At 36.8% G+C, this 19092-nt stretch overlaps 1 protein-coding gene across 4 annotated transcripts; it reads left to right on the forward strand.

Moving 5' to 3' along the window:
- Positions 1 to 4: 4 nt before the first annotated feature.
- Positions 5 to 15268, forward strand: spns3 (SPNS lysolipid transporter 3, sphingosine-1-phosphate (putative)). Of its 4 annotated transcripts, XM_067438787.1 has the most exons (14): positions 5 to 129; positions 1278 to 1384; positions 3105 to 3356; positions 3712 to 3777; positions 5642 to 5778; positions 5976 to 6127; positions 7753 to 7819; positions 8415 to 8557; positions 8993 to 9145; positions 9435 to 9624; positions 11857 to 11922; positions 12221 to 12319; positions 12652 to 12823; positions 14973 to 15268. In XM_067438787.1, exons 3-14 carry the CDS (start codon positions 3149 to 3151, stop codon positions 15014 to 15016), a joined length of 1497 nt encoding a protein of 498 aa, XP_067294888.1. In that variant the 5' UTR covers positions 5 to 129; positions 1278 to 1384; positions 3105 to 3148; the 3' UTR covers positions 15017 to 15268. The 4 variants fall into 4 exon arrangements, with proteins under 4 accessions (XP_067294888.1, XP_067294889.1, XP_067294890.1 ...); XM_067438788.1 differs by lacking the exon at positions 1278 to 1384; XM_067438789.1 differs by lacking the exons at positions 5 to 129; positions 14973 to 15268 and having other exon boundaries at positions 1160 to 1384; positions 12241 to 12319; positions 12652 to 12817.
- Positions 15269 to 19092: the final 3824 nt, after the last annotated feature.

The following is a 19092-nucleotide window of genomic DNA, read 5'->3' on the forward strand; positions in this document are numbered from 1 at the left end:
GCCGCGAGGAGAGAACCGAGAACGTTTCTTGAGGGCGGCGGATTCGCGCATGCCCCAGCATACACCAACAAATAACAAACAGTGAGGGCTTTGAGTGCGAGATATGTTAGCACTCCAGTGATGTTGTTGGTGAGTCTATTGAAAACGTGTTTCCAGTCCAAAAATTCACGCAGAAGACGATAAAAGAATAACTAGTCATATGTAGGCTAGATTTTCCGAAGAGTCCTGTATATTTGTTTTCTTATTTTGGCTTAATGCTGTGCTTAGTTTATGTCTAGGGATTCATTTGGTTATATGTTCTTAGTTTTTGTAAGAGCCAGAGTTAACTGTCGATGAAAAGGTTTTGATTTTATGGACAGTAGTGTCATTCAACCACTAGGCGACAGCAAAGAGTCATACAAAATTGTATTTCATTTTTATTGCAATATAATATATAATTTAACGAAAATCCTTTCGAAACGAACGAAAAAGCCTACTTTTTATAATGGTAACCCTCATTGTTTTTACTTACTTACCTACTTTTCAAAATATCAGTTTATCATGTAGTGAGATGTCTCTGCTCACAAGTGTAGGCTACACAAGTACATGTTATGATGTGGTCTTAGATCTAAATGTAGGTCTAAATGTAGTGTATATCATGGTACATAATGGAATGTATACAGTGTACTTTGTATTTTAGAGGAAGTTGTTATAGGCAGATGATTTCACAAGAATGAAAAACTACCGTAATCCATCATCAGACAGCAATACCACAGCTAAAGTTTCATAAGCCTGCTTTGAAGAAACCTTGTGGGAAAAAGAGACTGACCACCATCATAACTGAACAGATATACTCAGTAAACAGGATGGCTTATCTAGAATGATCTATCAATGCAACAGTATGAATTGTGTTATTAGTATAAAAACAAGGGTCATAAACTTCACTCAGTTGAGTAGACAATACAAGATTGGGTTTCCATTTGAAGAATTCCTTTCCTGGTGTTTTTATTTACTGGCAGCTATTTTTATCAGACCTTTGTCCTGGTGTTCAGACTTTAGAGCATTACAGTGAAAAATAATGCCAAAACCCCTGCAGATCTGGGTAACAGATCAGTGTGCAGAAAGCCTGAAGTGAGCAAAGAGATGAAAATCTACTGGTTTGTGGTCTATATCGCAACATAACACAAGGAGGAACTGTTCTGCAGTGTGTGACCAGAAAAGGGGGTAGGGCGTGATTATAACTTGATAACCCTGTAGTGTGCTGTATACTCAGAGGAATGCCTTTCTGTTTGTACAAGTGACATCTCAACAAACACAGCAAAATAAGAAAGAGAAAAGAAGAAAAAGGCCTGCACAGAAAGATGGATTAGAGCAGCACTGGACATTTGAGCACATCGACTGAAGTGTAAGTTACTGAAATGGTTGGTTGAATTTGCTTTAAATTACTGAAATTGTCAAGGCAAAATTATCTTCTCATGGAATGTTCGATTCGCATTTTCTGAACAAGTTGATAAATAAAAAAATGTGAACCTGAAAATGGAAATTTAGCATAACCTCAATGTCTACAAGATTGGTTGGAGGTTGAACAATCATATGGCATTGTCCTGTGGTGGTCATACACAGCTGATCGCCACAACAGTAGCATTGTTGACAGTCTCTAAGGAACTGAGCCCTGACCTTAACTCATCTATTGATACCCATTTGGTATATTCAGACTACCAGTCAATTTTTTTATCTGTTAAATCTCCCTTCAGACGCAATGTTATTAAACTTATTGAAGGCACTAGAAGCCTTTGCTCAGCTAATGTGCGAAGGCTTGTGGTACCATCTCAGAGAGGCATGAAATCCCTCTCCAGAACTTTTTCTTTCATTGTTCCTGGTTGGTGGAACGATCTTCCGTCCTCCAAACGCACAACAGAATTACTCGCTTCATTCAAAAGACAGGTAAAAACTAATCTCTTCCATGAGCACTTAATCTTATCATAAAAAGATTTTAAAAAATCTTCCTCCTCTATTTCTCTTTTCTTCTTCCCTTTTTCTGTTTTTTGCTATTCTGAGTAGTATATAAATCTTAGTATTTAGGGAACTTTTTGCGTTTCTTTGCCTCTTCTTGACGGATCGCTTCCTGTACTCCTGAATTGTAAGTTGCTTTGAATAAATGCGTCTGCTAAATGTAAATGTATTAAAATAACGGTGGAAAATGTGAGTTAGATCCAAAAATAGGACTGCTGCATTTAAATTAAAAATAACATAAGCTTGTGGGTTGAGTTGGTGACAGCTTGCTGTGCAACTAGTAAGATCACAACCAACTTTGAGATAGCAGCTTCCGGTCTACTTATTCTCACAGTCTACATATTCTCACAAAATGTAGTTATCTTCTGTTATACAGAAAAACACTTATTTTTCTAGTCAGATACATTACAAAAGTATTATTAAAAGGCTTCATTTGTTTGTGACATGCTACAGCAAGCTATATTTTCTCATTTACAAAGTCATGCAATGAACGTGTTCATAGCCACAGAAATGTTGTGGCAGCCCATTTAACATTTGACCTAAAAGCTTCTTTTCACCATTATATATTATAACTCCATATCAATTTATTTTTTATCAAGGGCTTGGTTTGAGATTTCCTGACTAGTGCTTATTTGTCATTACCAAGTTTTGCTTTGCCTAAATTTGACTGGCCACACAGGGGTCACAAGCTATAGGTTAGCAACAATCTGTTATCACAAAAGAATAAAAATTGCATCAATGTGTGGATGAACATCCTCCAGACACCAACTTTAAACATTTGATTCTACATTCATGCCAAGCCTTTGACATTTCATTAGCTCTTTTGCACGAAATACAAGGTATGTTTTCCCAATCCAGCAAAAAATGTGATCCTTATTTGATCAAATACTGTTGGGTGTTTATTTCCCCTATGAGGCACTCCAGACCTATGCTTTTTCTAGCTGCCATAGCTACTAGTTAATCTGAAAACATTGTCCAGTGGCCTTGAATCACATGAAAGCCATGTGAGTTTAATGCCACAGTTCACAAATCATTCACCAGCACAATATGGTTTTAAAACCACAATGGTTTTGACACTTTTACCAGTGCTTACAAGTTGTTTTTTCCCCCAGAGAAAATCTATTATTTTGGTATAGTGATAGAGACAGAGAGAACCATGGCCTCCAACGAACACAGACCAAAAACCCGCTTGAGCCTCCGCTCAAACAAGACTATACCTTATGGCTCCATGAGCTCTGAGCAACCTGATAGTGATGCATCCTCCATGCAAACAACCTCCATTTCTCAGAGACGCTCCTACATTGCAGTGGCAGTGCTCTGCTACATCAATCTTCTTAACTATATGGACCGTTATACCATAGCAGGTGAGCACACTATACACTCTCAGAAAAAAAGGTACAGTTCTGTCACTGGGGCCGTACCCTAAGGTACAAAAGGGAAAAGGTACATCTTTGTACCTTACTCACCCCTAAATGGTACATATTAGTACCTAAAAAGGTACATATCAGTACTTTAAGAGTGTGAATTAGTACCTTAAAGGAACATAGTAGTACCTTAAAGGTACATATTAGTACCTTTTCGGTTTTGTACCTTAGGGTACTGTCCCAGTGACAGAAATGTACCTTTTTTTCTGACAGTGTACCCAAAGCCATAGCTAGTGTGATGGTTTACAGAATGTCCTTAGAAATAACGACAGCTATTGTTCTGGTTTTGATCCAGGTGTGCTGTCCAGCATCCAGAATTTCTTCAAAATCTCTGACAGCACATCAGGACTCCTACAGACAGGTATCAGTTTGACTTTTTAGTACATTTCACTGACAAAACAGTAAGAAGGAAGAGAACGTTGCATAAATTGATTTTACAAGAGTATATCCTTGTTAGAGATGAACTAATAGGTCTTTTACTGTCATTTTGTAAGTTAGTAACAAGCCTGGTATCAAGCAAAACACAGTAGATATGTTCAAATTTGGAGTTCGCCTGGGGAGTTTGCATTTCTTGAAAGCACCGCTCAGTCTAAATCATCTAATCTGACACCGATCTGGTCTACAGTTTCATTTTTACTGATCTCTGTCTGCTCTAATCTCCAAACTGTTAGTTGGTTGATTATTCTGCGGACTGACAGTCATTAAAATAATACATAGTTACATAGCATCATGCTTTATAGATCGGGTAGCATTAACAAAGTTGTGGAAAATCTGATGACATGTAACTAGAAAAATTAAATATTTTGAATATTAGTAAAAAAAAAAAAAAAAAAATACAAATCTTACAGATCCCTATTATGTTCTTTTTTGGCTTAGTTTCATTCCCACGGTTTCTCAGACAGGACTTAAGCCTAGTCTTAGACTAGCATTTAATGTGCATTTAAAATGCATTTTTGAGCTGTTTTAACTGAAAGCAACTTGCACTGACGTATGTTAAAATATGTCAGTGCAGATTCACTTACTCATTTTCATTTACTCCTTCACGTGAGCTATATTAGTGGACTAATGTAGGGAATAGTGAATGACTGTTTAGGGAGTGATTTCGGATTCAGCCCTAGTTTACTAATGTGTGCCAGGTTATTCCCTTTATTAATTATCCTGTTCAACTGCTGTCCATTTAATTAACTCATTAGTTCCTCTGTGTATTTATGTCCTGTCCTCATTCAAATCTTTATTGTCTAAGTTACTGTTCCGTGAGTTTGTATGTTATGCCTGGAGCAGAGGGATCACTCCCTGGAGTCTCACACCTGGGATATTTCGGAAATTGGCGTGCCATCATCAAGGGAGCTGTCCTTGTGCCACGCTCGTGGAGTGGGTGTTCAAATTGCTGTTCACCATCTGCCCCAACACCAGCCACAGAGCCCAGTCAACCTGCACCCCACCGGATAGGGTGGATGCCTGTCCCCACCACAGAAATGGAGCCAGAGGCTGCTGTGGACAATGAGCCAGAAACCAATCAGAGCCATACCCCTCCCCTGAGCCCAACCAAGAATCTGACCAGGCGCATGAGCAGGCAACAACACCCATGCCGGAGGGATTATTGTGGAATTTAAGAGCATGGAATAGAGTCTTGCCCACACTCCTGCCACTGATGGTGATCTTGGCCTCTGACTTTGAATTGGGTTTGGTATAGAGAGAATTTCCCTAAATCTCCTTTTAACGTTGATTCCGTCCAGCCCTGAGTCTCCTGTTTCTCCGCTGGTCCCACGCAGCTCCGCGTCACATAGGCTACCTGCGATCTCTCCCACCTCCTCTACCAAAGCCGACCAGTTCACCAGACCTGTCACCGATGTACATGCTGTAACGGCTGTATTGTGTTGTTCCGTTTTGTTTTAGTTTCTTTCATTTAGTTCTATTCCTGTTTCTGTCTAGTTTCCTATTGTGTGCAGGTTTGCTTCCTTACTGAATAATTCCATTCACCAGATGTCCCATTAATTATCTCATTAGTTCCTCTGTGTATTTATGTCTTGTCTTCATTCAGTTCTTTGTTCGGTGTTGTCCAAGTTATGTGTTGTCAAATCTGTTTCCTGAGCATTCCTGTGGATTTATGGATTAAAGACCATTTGCATTATATTTTCTTGCGATGTAGGCTTCCTTGTAAAAGCCACACCGTGACAATCAAACTTTTCAACTTTGCCATCAACCCTGTGTTAACATATTTACAGTTTTTATCTGTAGCTTTATGTTCTTGGCGCCAGTTTTTGGTTACCTTGGAGATCGCTATGACAGGAAGCTTCTCATGATCGCTGGGTTGATTGTGTGGATTGGCACATCGCTGGGCAGCTCGTTCGTCTCAAATTCGGTACAGTATAAAGTCTTTATGGGAAGTTCTGGGATTCCAGTGTAATCAAGTCTCACAACTTTAATCATGTGTTATTGTTTCTTTTTGTACCTGCACTCTTGAACAATATCTTTATTTTACTATATTTAACAGTTAAAAGGGAACAACATAATTTAATTTAGTTTTAAGTTACAGACCTGTCTTGATTCTCACCACAGCACTTCTGGGTTCTGGTCCTGACGAGGGCATTGGTTGGGACAGGAGAGGCCAGTTACTCCACCATAGCTCCTACTATAATTGGTGACTTGTTCACTGGCAACCAGAGAACTCTCATGATCTCCTTCTTCTATATTTTCATACCGGTTGGAAGGTGAAGGTCTTACTAAATATTTGGTCTATATGGTTTGTTTTGGTCCTATTTCATTGACTGAGAGGGATTCTAAAAGTGCTAATTTTCAGACTTTTTGGATCATGCAACTTTGCTTTTCTGTATTTGTATCTTCCAGACTGACTGTCAGTCTGTGCTTTAGTAATGGAGATTTTTTAATGACACTTGCAGATTATATCTTTATGCCAGTAGGGATGACAAGTGACTGTCTTTATGAGTGTGTCATTGACTAATTTATTCAAATGATTCATTCAAAAACTCCAATTCATGCAGGAGTAAAGCAAGTTACTGTCTCATTTCTCATGAGTCATTCAATCAACTTTATTCAATATTTAATAAAAGTAACCATTACATTGCAAAGAAAAAAGAAATGACAGGAATTTGCACCTCACAAGAAATAACAGTCAATTTGGGTTACTTTTCTGAAATAAGGTGAACAGCGATTAATTATTCAGTTTGTTTTAGAACTAGCCTCTTGTTTCTTGAACTGTTGTATAAAATTACTACTACTGTATTGCAATGATGGTCAGCGTTTTGTTTTTTGTTTTTACAATATTACAATATTGCGTTACTCCCTAAAAAGTAGTAGTATTTAATTACTTTTAAGTAATGTGTTGTTACTTTTGAGTTATTTTGTCACCTAGGCCAGACTTGCTTACTTAAAAAAATAAAATAAAATAAAACTTTGAAAAATGAAGATATAACTTTATAAGTTAAGTAAGGAAACATACAGGATAGCAAAATAAAGTTAACAGACATATACCCCAAAATTCTTAATACAGTGGACTACCAGTAAAATTTATAAAAATGTGGGACTAAAATTATTTACACTTTGACCTGACCATGTTTTGCCTAAGTGTTTTTTTCTCTAATTGCTAATGTGACCTTTTACACCACAGACTGAACTAAATGAAGTATTGCTTGGTCATTGGTTGACCTAAATTGGTATTATAATATATATATATATATATATATATATATATATATATATATATATATATATATATATATATATATATATATATATATATATATATATATCGAAATATATATATATATATATATATCGAAATATATATATATATCGAAATATATATATATATATATATATATATATATATATATATATATATATATATATATATATATATATATATATATCGAAATATATATATATATCGAAATATATATATATATATCACACACACGTTTGTTTTTGTGACATATGGGGACATTCCATAGGCGAAATGGTTTTTATACTGTACAAACCGTATTTTCTATCCCCTTACACTGCCCCCCCTACCCCTAAACCGACCCATCACAGGAAACATTCTGCATTTTTACTTTCTAAAAAAACTCATCCTGTATGATTTATAATCATTTTGAAAAGTGGGGACATGGCCAATGTCCTCATATTTCCCCCTCTCCTTGTAATACCTATGTCATACCCATGTCATCATACACATTTGTGTCCTCATATGTCCCAAAAACATGCCCACACACACACACATACACAGAGTTCTGGGAACAAAATTGAGACTCTAAGCGAGCACTTAATGTGCTGACTTTTGTTGAATCTTTTTTTTTTTCTTTTCTTTTTCATTTAGTGGTCTAGGATATATAATGGGAGCAACTGTAGCTAATGCAACAGGGGATTGGCGTTGGGCGCTGAGGGTAAGAGAATATATATATATTTTAAATATATGGAGAGTGGTAATATTGCACAGAAGCTTTTATTGTTTTAGGTGTTAGATTTAATAATCTGTTAATCTTTTTGTCATACAGGCAACTGAAATGTAGCCAGCTATAAAAACGGCTCTTTATTGCATTATATTTTAATCAGATTTAACACTTCCTTGGTCCCTTTCATTGCATATTTGTTCTATATTCAAGTTCAAAGTTAACTTTAAAGTGTAACAGTTTTAACCAGTGTATATGCTCTGTTCTCAGTAAAAAAAAAAAAAGAGGTCTTAAATAGGGGGTACACATTTTTTGCAGAGGGTCTTGGTCTGCGGGAAAAAAATAAATGTATGAAAAACTGAATTGCAATATTGAGCTAACTTAAATTAAAGTTGAAGATGCTAAAATATTTGTTGTCTTTCCCTCATTGAGTAAAAGATTACATTTAGTATATATTACAAGATTATGTTCATCAGTAATGATTATTTTAGCGGCTTTGCAATGTAAGCATCTATTTGATTCATTTTATCAAGACAAATATGTTTCAATGAAAGCTGAGCGGATCGTTTGAGTGTTTCTTCTGCTATAGATCAGCCCTGCTCTGGGATTACTGGGTCTGCTGCTCCTTATGTTTCTGATTCCCAATCCCCCTCGTGGAGCCTCGGACACCCAGGGAGGAGCAACATTAGAAAGCACCTCTTACATTGATGACATCAAGTACCTCTTGAAGAAGTAAGTCACATTTTAAAGACCCAAGTTAGATTAAATGTTCATGTTTTTTAGTTTGGCATGTGCTCGTAACAATCTTTAAGGTGTTTGTCATGATCTCATTTGCATATTGTTAAGGGCAGTGGTTCCACAGAATTAATGATTTAACCGGTAAAAGGGTTTAATTAATTTTTTTTTTTAATTAATAATTATTTTTTTAACTATATAAAAAAGTAAAATGTAATAAAAATGCTAAAACACCTAAATCAAGATTTTTTTTTTCCTCAGTCATTTTTTTTTTTTTTTTTTTTTTCAGAGGAAATATAGGGGCTTATAAATATAAAATATTGTATTGGACAATGGAGGCTTTTCGGGTCAAAAAGTGTTTTCTCTTATTAAATGTTATTCCTGAGCAAATATGACTTTTTATTGTGTTTTTTATCTGTGTCCTCCTTCCAGTCGGAGCTTTGTGTGGTCTTCTCTTGGTGTGACGGCCATGGCTTTTGTCACAGGGGCTCTGGCCTTCTGGACCCCCACCTTTCTGTCTCGTGCACAGGTTACACAGGGTCTCAGACTACCTTGCAAGGAAGAACCCTGTAACCCTTTAGACAGGTATAGCAAGCCTCTTGCTTTTTGACTATATAATTGAACAGATCTTAAAGGAAAGCAGTAGACTAGTAAAAGATTGAGAGATTAGCCAAAGATTGATTAAACGGCAGTGTTCATATCTGCTTGATCCTTGCTAAGATAGCATTCTGTTTACATCAGTTGTTTTTGCTCTTGCAATCATGTCAGTATATCTGATGCAGTGTGTTTTTCTGCCATTTGTACCTCCAAATTGAGTTGAGGGAGTGTCCAAAATTAAATAATATCTCACTGTTTTTTCTTTCTCTTGTGAAAGTTATATATTCGGAGCAATCACAGTGGTGACAGGGGTTGTGGGAGTGTTTCTGGGCACCTTCATATCTAAGAAGTTGAGAGACAGATTGCCCAACGCAGATCCTCTGATATGTGCTGTTGGCATGCTCAGCTCCTCCCCCTGCTTTTTCATTGCCATCATCCTGGCGGGCACCAGCATCCCGGCCACATACGTAAGCAGAGTTCAGCCACGTTTCTGTTGTATTACTTTGTGATTCAGTATTTATGTTAAAGGGATAGTTCACTTTGAAATTACATTTTGATATGTTTTAGCTTACCTCATGGGCATCCGAGATGTAGGAGTATTTGTTTCCCCAGTAGTTTCAATTTTGATCATTTTAGGTCAAACCGTTCTTGTCTGTGCCTCACATAATGCAGGTCTATGGTCACCACCTCAAAGAGCATACACAGAGAAGTCCAAATGAAACAATCCCCCATCGTAACAATCAACGAAACAAGCGGTTTGTGTGAGAAAACGGACAGTATTTATATCGTTTTTACCTCTTGTACACCACTACGTCCGACTGACCGGGGGCAGGCGTGCGTGTTTCCTGTTGTGACATTCGCGCGTTCTGGCTTTAGTCTGCGCAAGCGCGGAAAGCGCCGAAAGTGGTATCACATTTTTGATCAGTGTATTTTGGTTCAAATAAATATGGTCGTGAAAAAAATTCAACGTTGTCTGTTAAAGGTCCCGTTCTTCGCGATTCCATCTTTCAAACTTTAGTTAGAGTGTAATGTTGCTGTTAGAGCATAAATAATACCTGTAAAATTATAAAGCTCAAAGTTCAATGCCAAGCGAGCTATTATTATTTAACAGAAGTTCCCTTTCTAAGCCTACAGCGAACGGCCGGTTTGGACTACAGCAGGAAGTGCAGGGATGTAATGACGTCACTAGAACCGTTTGTTGACTAACCCTCTGCCCAGAAGAACACGCAAAATAGGGGGCGTGGTCTTGTTGCTCTCTCACGTGGAGAAGAGCGTGCATTGAGCGCGTGCATCTCCCCGTTATGGTAAGAGGCGAGACCTTTCCGGGCAAAGTGCGCTAAGCTGCTGTCCAATCACAACACGGGAAGCGCTGGCCTAATCAGAACTCATTACGTATTTCTGAAGGAGGGACTTCATAGAACAAGGAAATCATCAGGCCGTTTTTTAGGACAGAGAAAACAGCGCTGTACAGATAAGTAAATTGTGTGAAAAATACTGTGTTTTTTTACACGCGAAACATGAGCTCATGTTATATTGCACACTGTAAACATAATCAAAGCTTCGAAAACACACGAAAGAACGGCACCTTTAATATATCGAAATCTTCTTCCATTGCGATGTCCTGTACGTCTAAATATGTTTAGATCTTCACAGTGAAAGATAACACTTCACAAATTTCTGTAAACAATGAGAGACGTACACGCGCGAGAGATCCACTTCCGGCGTTTTCCGCGCTTGCGCAGACTAAAGCCAGAACGCGCAAATGTCACAACAGGAAACACTCACGCGGGCCCTCGGATCAGTCGGACGTAGTTGTGTACAAGAGGTAAAAACGATATCAAAACCGTTTTCTCACACAAACCGCTCGTTTTGTGTCTTAGGCCATCAGTGTGTACTTACGATGGGGGATTGTTTCATTTGGACTTCTCTGTGTATGCTCTTTGAGGTGGTGACCATAGACCTGCATTATGTGAGGCAGAGACAAGAACGGTTTGACCTAAAATGATCAAAATTGAAACTACTGGGGAAACAAATACTCTTACATCTCGGATGCCCATGAGGTAAGCTAAAACATATCAACATGTAATTTTGAAAGTGAACTATCCCTTTAATATTAAAGGTTCTGTTCTGTTATCAAACCTGTGCGACTTACTTTCTTCTGTGGAAAACAATAGAAGATACTTTAAAGATTGTTTAAACTGTTTTTATCCATACACTTTGTCGACTTTGATTGTGAATGCAAAAAAACAAGTCATACAGATTTGGAAAGAAATGTTTTTTTAAAGAAATATACTCCTTTTAACTAACTTAAACAATTTAGTTAGCAGCATTGTTTGAATACATACAGAACAACGCATGTCCTAATTTTGATAAGTTTCTGGGTCAACATATTTTGTTAATCCTAGAACAACATTCCTATCTGAAAATTGTGTCCTACCTCTAAACCTAACTCTAACTATACCATACCTCTGCAATCATAAGGAAATGATGGGTGAATAACACAGATGTAGAAGTGCCTAACTCTGGTTTTAAACCTAAACTTGACATAAACTGTAAACTTTTCCTTTAAATTTGATTGGTTCCAGGATGCTGAAATCTGGTTCTTCCAAAAGAAAAAGACAGTGTGACCACCACCAGGGTGCATTATGCTCTCTAAATATTCTGTACTGAATGTTTCTGATGTTTGTGCCATTTTACAGACATTCATTGCTATTGGAGAGACTTTGCTGTCCCTCAACTGGGCTATTCTGGCGGACATTCTGCTGGTGAGAGGTTTATAACTACTCAATACAACATAAAACAAAAAAGTGCAGAAATTAAACGCACTCTCTTTTAAATTAGCACAGGGCGACAACATGTGGAAACCTGCTAAGTGATTCAATAAAGCTAATAGTATAAAAGGAAAAATACCATTATGCTTAAATTTAGAAATGTTGAGAACAGTGATGTATTGTTTGATTTTATTGTTTTGAATTTTCCAGTGTGTGATTTTATTTATAACAATTGGTGATTTTTTTGTTGTTGTAAAAAGCATCTTTTACATTTTATTCATATTATTTGTAGTATGTTGTTGTGCCTACCAGGAGAGCGACAGCCGAGGCATTACAGATTATGGTCTGTCATCTTTTGGGAGATGCAGGAAGTCCATATCTCATCGGTGCGGTAAGCATATTTTAATCCACTATACTTTCACATTAAATAGCAGTGGAGTGAAAGGCTTTGCTGTCACTATACATAAGTGTTACTGATACAGAACTGTGAGATATTATTTTGACATAAATACAATGGCTTTTTTCACAGTGTGATTTTTAAAAGTTGTGCTGTCAGTAGTGCATATAACATAAAAGTGTATACAGTATGCACACACGCATATATATATATATATATATATATATATATATATATATATATATATATATATATATATATACTTAGAAACTTTTATGTCAGATGCGCGTAATCAATTTGACTGTTTTTTTGTGTGATTTGTTCAGATCTCAGACGCTCTGAAAAACATTAAACCAGACTCTGCCAGCTGGAACTTCCATAGACTGGAATATAGCATTCTTCTGTGCCCATTCATTGGGGTCTTGGGAGGCCTGTTTTTCCTAATGACCTCTCTGTATATCAAAGAGGACAGGAAAGCAGCAGAACTGCTCACTTCAGGTAATAACAGGCTATTGTAATGCTTATATGTTCATGGACATAATTGGCTGATTTGATAAAATTAAAAAAACGAAATAAAAATAATAATAATAATAAAATCAATAAAAAAATAATACAAATATATATATATATATATATATATATATATATATATATATATATATATATATATATATATATATATATATATATATATATATAAAGCATTTAATTATTACAAGACACAATTCCAGTAGTAGGCAGATTTTAAAAAAAAGAACTGTGCCTGGGGGCGTTTGACTCCCAAAGTCTGGTTTCAGTTGACTAGTGCCCGGGCCCGGTTCGTTTAGCCGGCCTTGGCCAGCTTGGAAAAGGTGCGCCAGAGCGCAGTTCGGTTGGGCCCGGGCGCGGTACGCATGTAGTGTGATCATTAACTGCGCCAGAGCATGAAACCGCTGTGCGCTACTGTCATCATTACAATAGCAAACACCAAACTATTACTATTTGGATAGACTTTTCAATTATTTCAAGTATATTTAGGTTTATTACGGGCCTGGTTCTCACCTTAGTGATGAACATGAATTGTAGTTTGCAAGTAAAGCTTTTCTTTAAATCTATTAGCACTTATCTTCCCGTCTTCTTCAAAACAAAAAGTTGCTTTGTGAATGACTTTAGCATGCTCCGGCCGGGTGCCTTTTAAACGGGTGGTTAATGATGATTTAACTTTATTTAGTATGTAATAAAGTATGTAATTTTACATTCTACATGTTGTCACTTTTTGAGTCTCTCCATCTTTTTTCTGACTTCAGTTTGAACATAAAAGGCTGAACAGTGTCAGACATTTTCAGTGCATGTCTGAGCGAGGTAATCAGAGCTGCTAAAACAAGCTCTTGAAGCTCCGCCCTCTTCTCAAAATAGGCCGGAAGCAGCAGCTCATTTCCATTAAAAGCGACAAACACAGAAACAGCAAGTTTTTGCTCACCTTAAAAAAGTGAGAATTTTAACATTTGAAATGATCTGTGGGGTATTTTAAGCAAAAACTTCATATACACACTTTGGGACATCAGAGACTTATTTTACATCTTGTAAAAATTGCACAATACCCCTTTAATTGTTTGATTAATAGTTGAAAACAAAAGCTGATATGTCAAGCTATTAAATGATTAAATCCACAAATTTATTTAAATGTGAAAAATGTATCGTAAATTTAAGTTTTCAAGCTTTGTTTTTGCCATTTTGGCATTAACTAGCTAACACTCTTGGCACAGATAATATCATCTCCTAGCTATAGTGACAGTATAAAAGATCACACTGTAAGCAGATCTATGGCAAACGTGATGGAATTTTCACACAAGGCTCAAAGGTGAACTTGGGATAAAGGCGAGTTTTTTTTCAGGGTTTTTTTTCCCAAAGTATCCTGAATAAAACAATGCTTTCAAACGTGATGTTTCTTGACAAATTAGCATATTAGAATGATTTCTGAAAGATCACGTGACACTGAAGACTGGAGTCACAGGAATTGATTAAATTGTTTAAATATATTCAAATGGAAATCTGTTATTTTAAATTGTAATATTATTTCACAATATTCCTGTTTTCCATGTATTTTTGATCAAATAAATGCAGTCTTGGTGTGCATAATAGACTTCTTTCAAAAACATTTAAAAATCTTAAAGACCCCAAACTTTTGAACTGTAGTGTATACACAAGGTATGTTAACAATTATGCATAATCTGAACTTTTCCTTCTTTATTTTAATGCACAGTGTTTTTTGTTTTAAGCTTACAAAATTCAGTTCATTTTCACATTTTGAGTATGACAATGTACTCTCATATCTATAATGACACTAAAAACTATTAGCAGGAAACTTGATGTAGGTGAGATTCATTAGATTTAGGTGACGCGCCAACGGCTTCCTCTGTGTTCATATCAACACATCCCTTCTTTAGATAGAACAGAAGATACTGTTTACTGCAGCTCTTTCAGTACTTATCACTTCTGATTTTCTGAGGGTCGAACTCTAATATCACAGTCCAAAGCTCCCATTTTATAATGTGAAAAGCTGTCACATTTTATGCTATCTTGAAGCTGGTTTTGGATTTTACTCCATAGGGGTACACAAATGCATATATTTGAATAATTTCCTTCCTTTCTGTCTTCCTCAATTCAGGACAGGCTCCTGCACCACCTGAGACATCCACAGACTCAGTGTAACCTTTTACACACCAACCAAGTCCTTGGAAGAGCTTTGCTACATCAAGCAGACACTTGTAAATGCAAATGTGAATGAATAGAGATGAGACATGGAAAGATTTTAGGAACTTTCAAATGACAGAGTATTAATGAGGAGACGTTGTAATGGGATACAAGTAACGTACAAGTTTACATCACAAAAAACACTGGACTGGCATCTTACCAAGAAAAAACAAGTGAACACATTAGGCAGCATTTTTATGTTTTTTGTTTTTGTTTTTTTTATTATTTGTATTAGTCATGACTCAGTACATGTGTATATGACTTATTGTCTTGCTTACATATTTTTCATATGGTAAATTAAACTACCTGTTATGATGTAATTTTCATCCATTTATGCTAAACAAAAATTTGGCTGACAAATTGCAGCGTACATGTCATAAGAGCTTTCGTCCTGCTTTCTTCTCTCGGCAGCTGTGTGCTACTAATACGAGCCTCAGGGGAACAAGAGGAGATAACATCCCCTCCTGGACTAAAACTCAAAGCTTGAAATACTGTGTGTAAAATGAGTCCTCCAGTCAGTGTACATCCTGAGACTGCAAATGAATAGGCCATTTAAATGCCATTATTATTTTGTACTTCAAAAATGGTTTATCTTTTTTATTTCTTTTTGTACAACAAAAACTTTTAAATAAATGTGTATGCTTTTATTTTATGTGCTTTGGCTGCTATTTAATTCCACATACAGTAGTTTTTAAATTCTGTCATACCCTTAAGCAACAATAGGTGGCAGAATATACTCATTGTTTAAGCCACCAGCGCCTGTTGACTGCAAAACATTTATGACCTGAACAGATGGAGTCTTACTGAGTCAAACCATGAATCTTTTATTCAACCCTGTTTTCAAAATGTTCAAATTAAAACCCTGAATTGTTCAGTTTACACCCAGCAAACAATAAACATGAACATTTAATAGCTTTTTAGTAGCTAAATTGTTTTATTTTATTTCAAGCGGGGCAGGATAAAACATTTGAAAAAATGTGATATGTTTAAAACTAGCTTCTGGTGAATGTATTGTTAGTTAATAATTTTAAACAATCTAATAAGCGTCATACTGGGAGGAAAAAACATAAGGTAGCCAAAAGTCACCAAAGTGCACCTTGGTGGTCATAAGAGAAAGGTTAATTTGTTCTATTTCAAGTATTAGCTAAGTCTTGTATTGTGTGTTAAGCAGTTTTATGAGCTATACCTGTACAAGGCTTATCATGTCATCTGATACCAGTACAGTCAGGAATGTTCATTTATTGATTATTGCTTTAGTGGTGCTGAATAACTGCTGCTGTTGTGTGAAAAGAAGCATAAAGTCCTCAGTGTTTATGTCCCATAGGGTAAAACAAACCATAAGACCAATCCTATTTATGTCTCACTGTCTCGATCTGATGCCTGTAAGGCACACTGCCTGTTTTGAAACAGAGAGCTGTCAATCAACCAGCTAAACCGATGTCATTCACACAGTGTCACTTCTATCTAATGGCATGTTACACATGAACACACACGCAAACAAGCCCTAACACGCCAAGCCCCCAACCCCTGACACAGAAACCATAAAATATATACCGGTATTTAAAAATAATACAGATAGGCCTACACAAACACAGACCTCCAAACATGAACTGAGACACGTTCATTTTGTCATCACTTAAATAGATATACTTAAAGCTCACTCCTAGGGTATAAAATTAGTTGCTTAACAGATGTTAAAATATGTAACGTTGCTGTTTGGCAGTATTGAAAGGACAGATAATATTGTTCTCCATTTATGCAACAGTGCACACCCTTTCAAATACTTTCCTCAAAACACTGAACTTAAACTCTGAGTGCTATTGACCGCAAAAGGTCAAGGTAATTCATTTTAAGCCATTGCCGCTCATTTGTTTGGCTTTGGCTGGAATCCATTTCCTTTACCCTGTTTTGTTCTTCTCATCCGCGCTCTCTTGTTTTTCTGACCTTGTGTTTGGAATTTTTAAGCCTTTCTAGCGACAATCTTCATTCTTCAGCTTAGGTGGATAGGGAGGTGCATACATAACCACACTGAGAAAACATTGCCACACGTTTATAGACACGAACGTACACGCATACCTGAAAAACATTCCATTCGGGGTAATATTTTGACCCGCAATTAGGACACAATAGGTATTGTGCGCCCTCCCTTTATCTGAGCAGTTGTGTGTTTCCCCTGATTGCCTGCTGAACCTGGCAGGAAGCTGTCACAATGGCTAATAAATTTGCAGGGCGATCAATGAGAAGCATTATGGTGAGAGAGAGAGAGAGAGAGAGAGAGAGAGAGAGAGAGAGAGAGAGAGAGAGAGAGAGAGAGAGAGAGAGAGAGAGAGAGAGAGAGAGAGAGAGAGAGAGAGATGGTCAGTGTTTACTTAGGCCTGGTGTGCATTTCATAACCATAAATAAGAGGCACACAGATACACTCAATACTCATATGCACAAACAGCACTTATCTGGAACAATATAGAATATAGCGCCTTACAGTAACTCTCTGGGTGAACAAGGGGTATACTATATTTTCCTTTGTAATTTGCTGTGCTGTTTATAAAAATGCCCTTAGCTTTGCATATATGTAGAATTATGATGATGCTATGGCCTTTATAAGTCAAGTTCTGCTTTACAGTGCTGTAATTATTGTTGAATTGCATTGTGCTGTGCTGCTTTAAGCTATGCAGCATCATGCTCAGTCATACCAATGTTAAGCATATTGTTGAATAACTTAATAACTCATAGCATTAGCAGCAACAATTTATAAGTGAATCAGTTCATCCTAAATTGTCCTCTCTCTCATACGCTGTGACACTGTAAAGTCAGAGTTATTTCAGTGAATTGGCTGGTTCCTCTCTTTCTTATGTGCCTGCAAGTGAAAGGATTTGAGCGAGTTTGACAAGGGCCAAATTGTGATGGCGACTGGCAGCTTTTGTGGTGTGTTCTTGGTCTGCAGGGGTCTGTGTGGTACACGGTGAACCGGCGACAGGGCCATGGGCAGCCAAAGCTCATTAAAGAACATGGGGAGAGAAAGCTGACCCGTCTGGTCCGATCAAACAGACAAGTTAAAGTAGCTCAAACTGCACAATGTAAAAACACGTTGTTTCAACTTAAAAAGTATAACCTGGTTGCAAAGTAATGTTGAGTTTATTGATATAATAAATGAGTTGATACAATGAAGGAAATTTGTTTAATGAATAGAAACTCAAATTATTATTGTATCTGAACCACAATTTTTTTTTTTTATAAATCATAAAAATAGCACAATTTGGCATGTTTCACTGTCATCACAAATAAAAAACACATTTACCCAATATGCTTACAAAATCTTTTAATAATATTTGAATAAAGGTGGTCAATTCTCAAAAAAATGTCATTGTATTAACTCAACTTTTTAATTTCAACAAATTAAAAATTTTAAGGTAAGCCGTTAACTTATTTTTAAAGGGGGGGGGGGGTGAAACACTCAGTTTCAGTCAATCTCATGTCAATCTTGAGTACCTATAGAGTAGTATTGCATCCTTCATATCTCCGAAAAGTCTTTAGTTTTATCATATTTATAAAAGAAATATGGGCTGTACCGAGTCTTTCCGGAAAAAACCGAGCGCCTGGAGGCGTATCGTGTGGGCGGAGCTAAAGAATGACGAATGTGCACAAAGCGGTGACGTCCTCAAGCGTGGAGAAACCCATCGCTATCTCAGCTAATACAGATAATGATCCAGAATCAAATCTGAGGCTGAAATAAATTGAACAGGAGAAACGGCAACATCAGGATGTCCGTCTCTGTGGTATGTACTGTATTTAGTGGCCTTTGTGTGTCTTTACGCGCAGTTTATGAGGACATGATTCGGTTTATGGACTATTGTATGTGACTAGACCTTAGAGGTAGAAAGCAAAACGGTTTTGCACGTCAGAGTCAGAATAGTGTAACATTATACAGAACAACAATGGAGTAACCGTTAGCGCATTTGAATGACGAAGCACGCGATCGTATCGTTTACTGATGTTTACTCACTCCACGAGCCAATAGCAGAGACATTTGAAGCAGA

This window comes from Pseudorasbora parva, chromosome 3, assembly GCF_024679245.1.
Source record: "Pseudorasbora parva isolate DD20220531a chromosome 3, ASM2467924v1, whole genome shotgun sequence".
NCBI classification, from domain to species: Eukaryota; Metazoa; Chordata; class Actinopteri; order Cypriniformes; family Gobionidae; genus Pseudorasbora; species Pseudorasbora parva.

Coding starts and splice junctions, on each gene's coding strand:
- spns3 (XM_067438787.1), top strand. CDS start 3,149: ATGGCCTCCAACGAACACAGACCAAAAACCCGCTTGAGCCTCCGCTCA. Junction 9,625..11,856: donor CCAGCATCCCGGCCACATAC/GTAAGCAGAGTT, acceptor GCCATTTTACAG/ACATTCATTGCTATTGGAGA. Junction 12,824..14,972: donor AGCAGAACTGCTCACTTCAG/GTAATAACAGGC, acceptor TCCTCAATTCAG/GACAGGCTCCTGCACCACCT.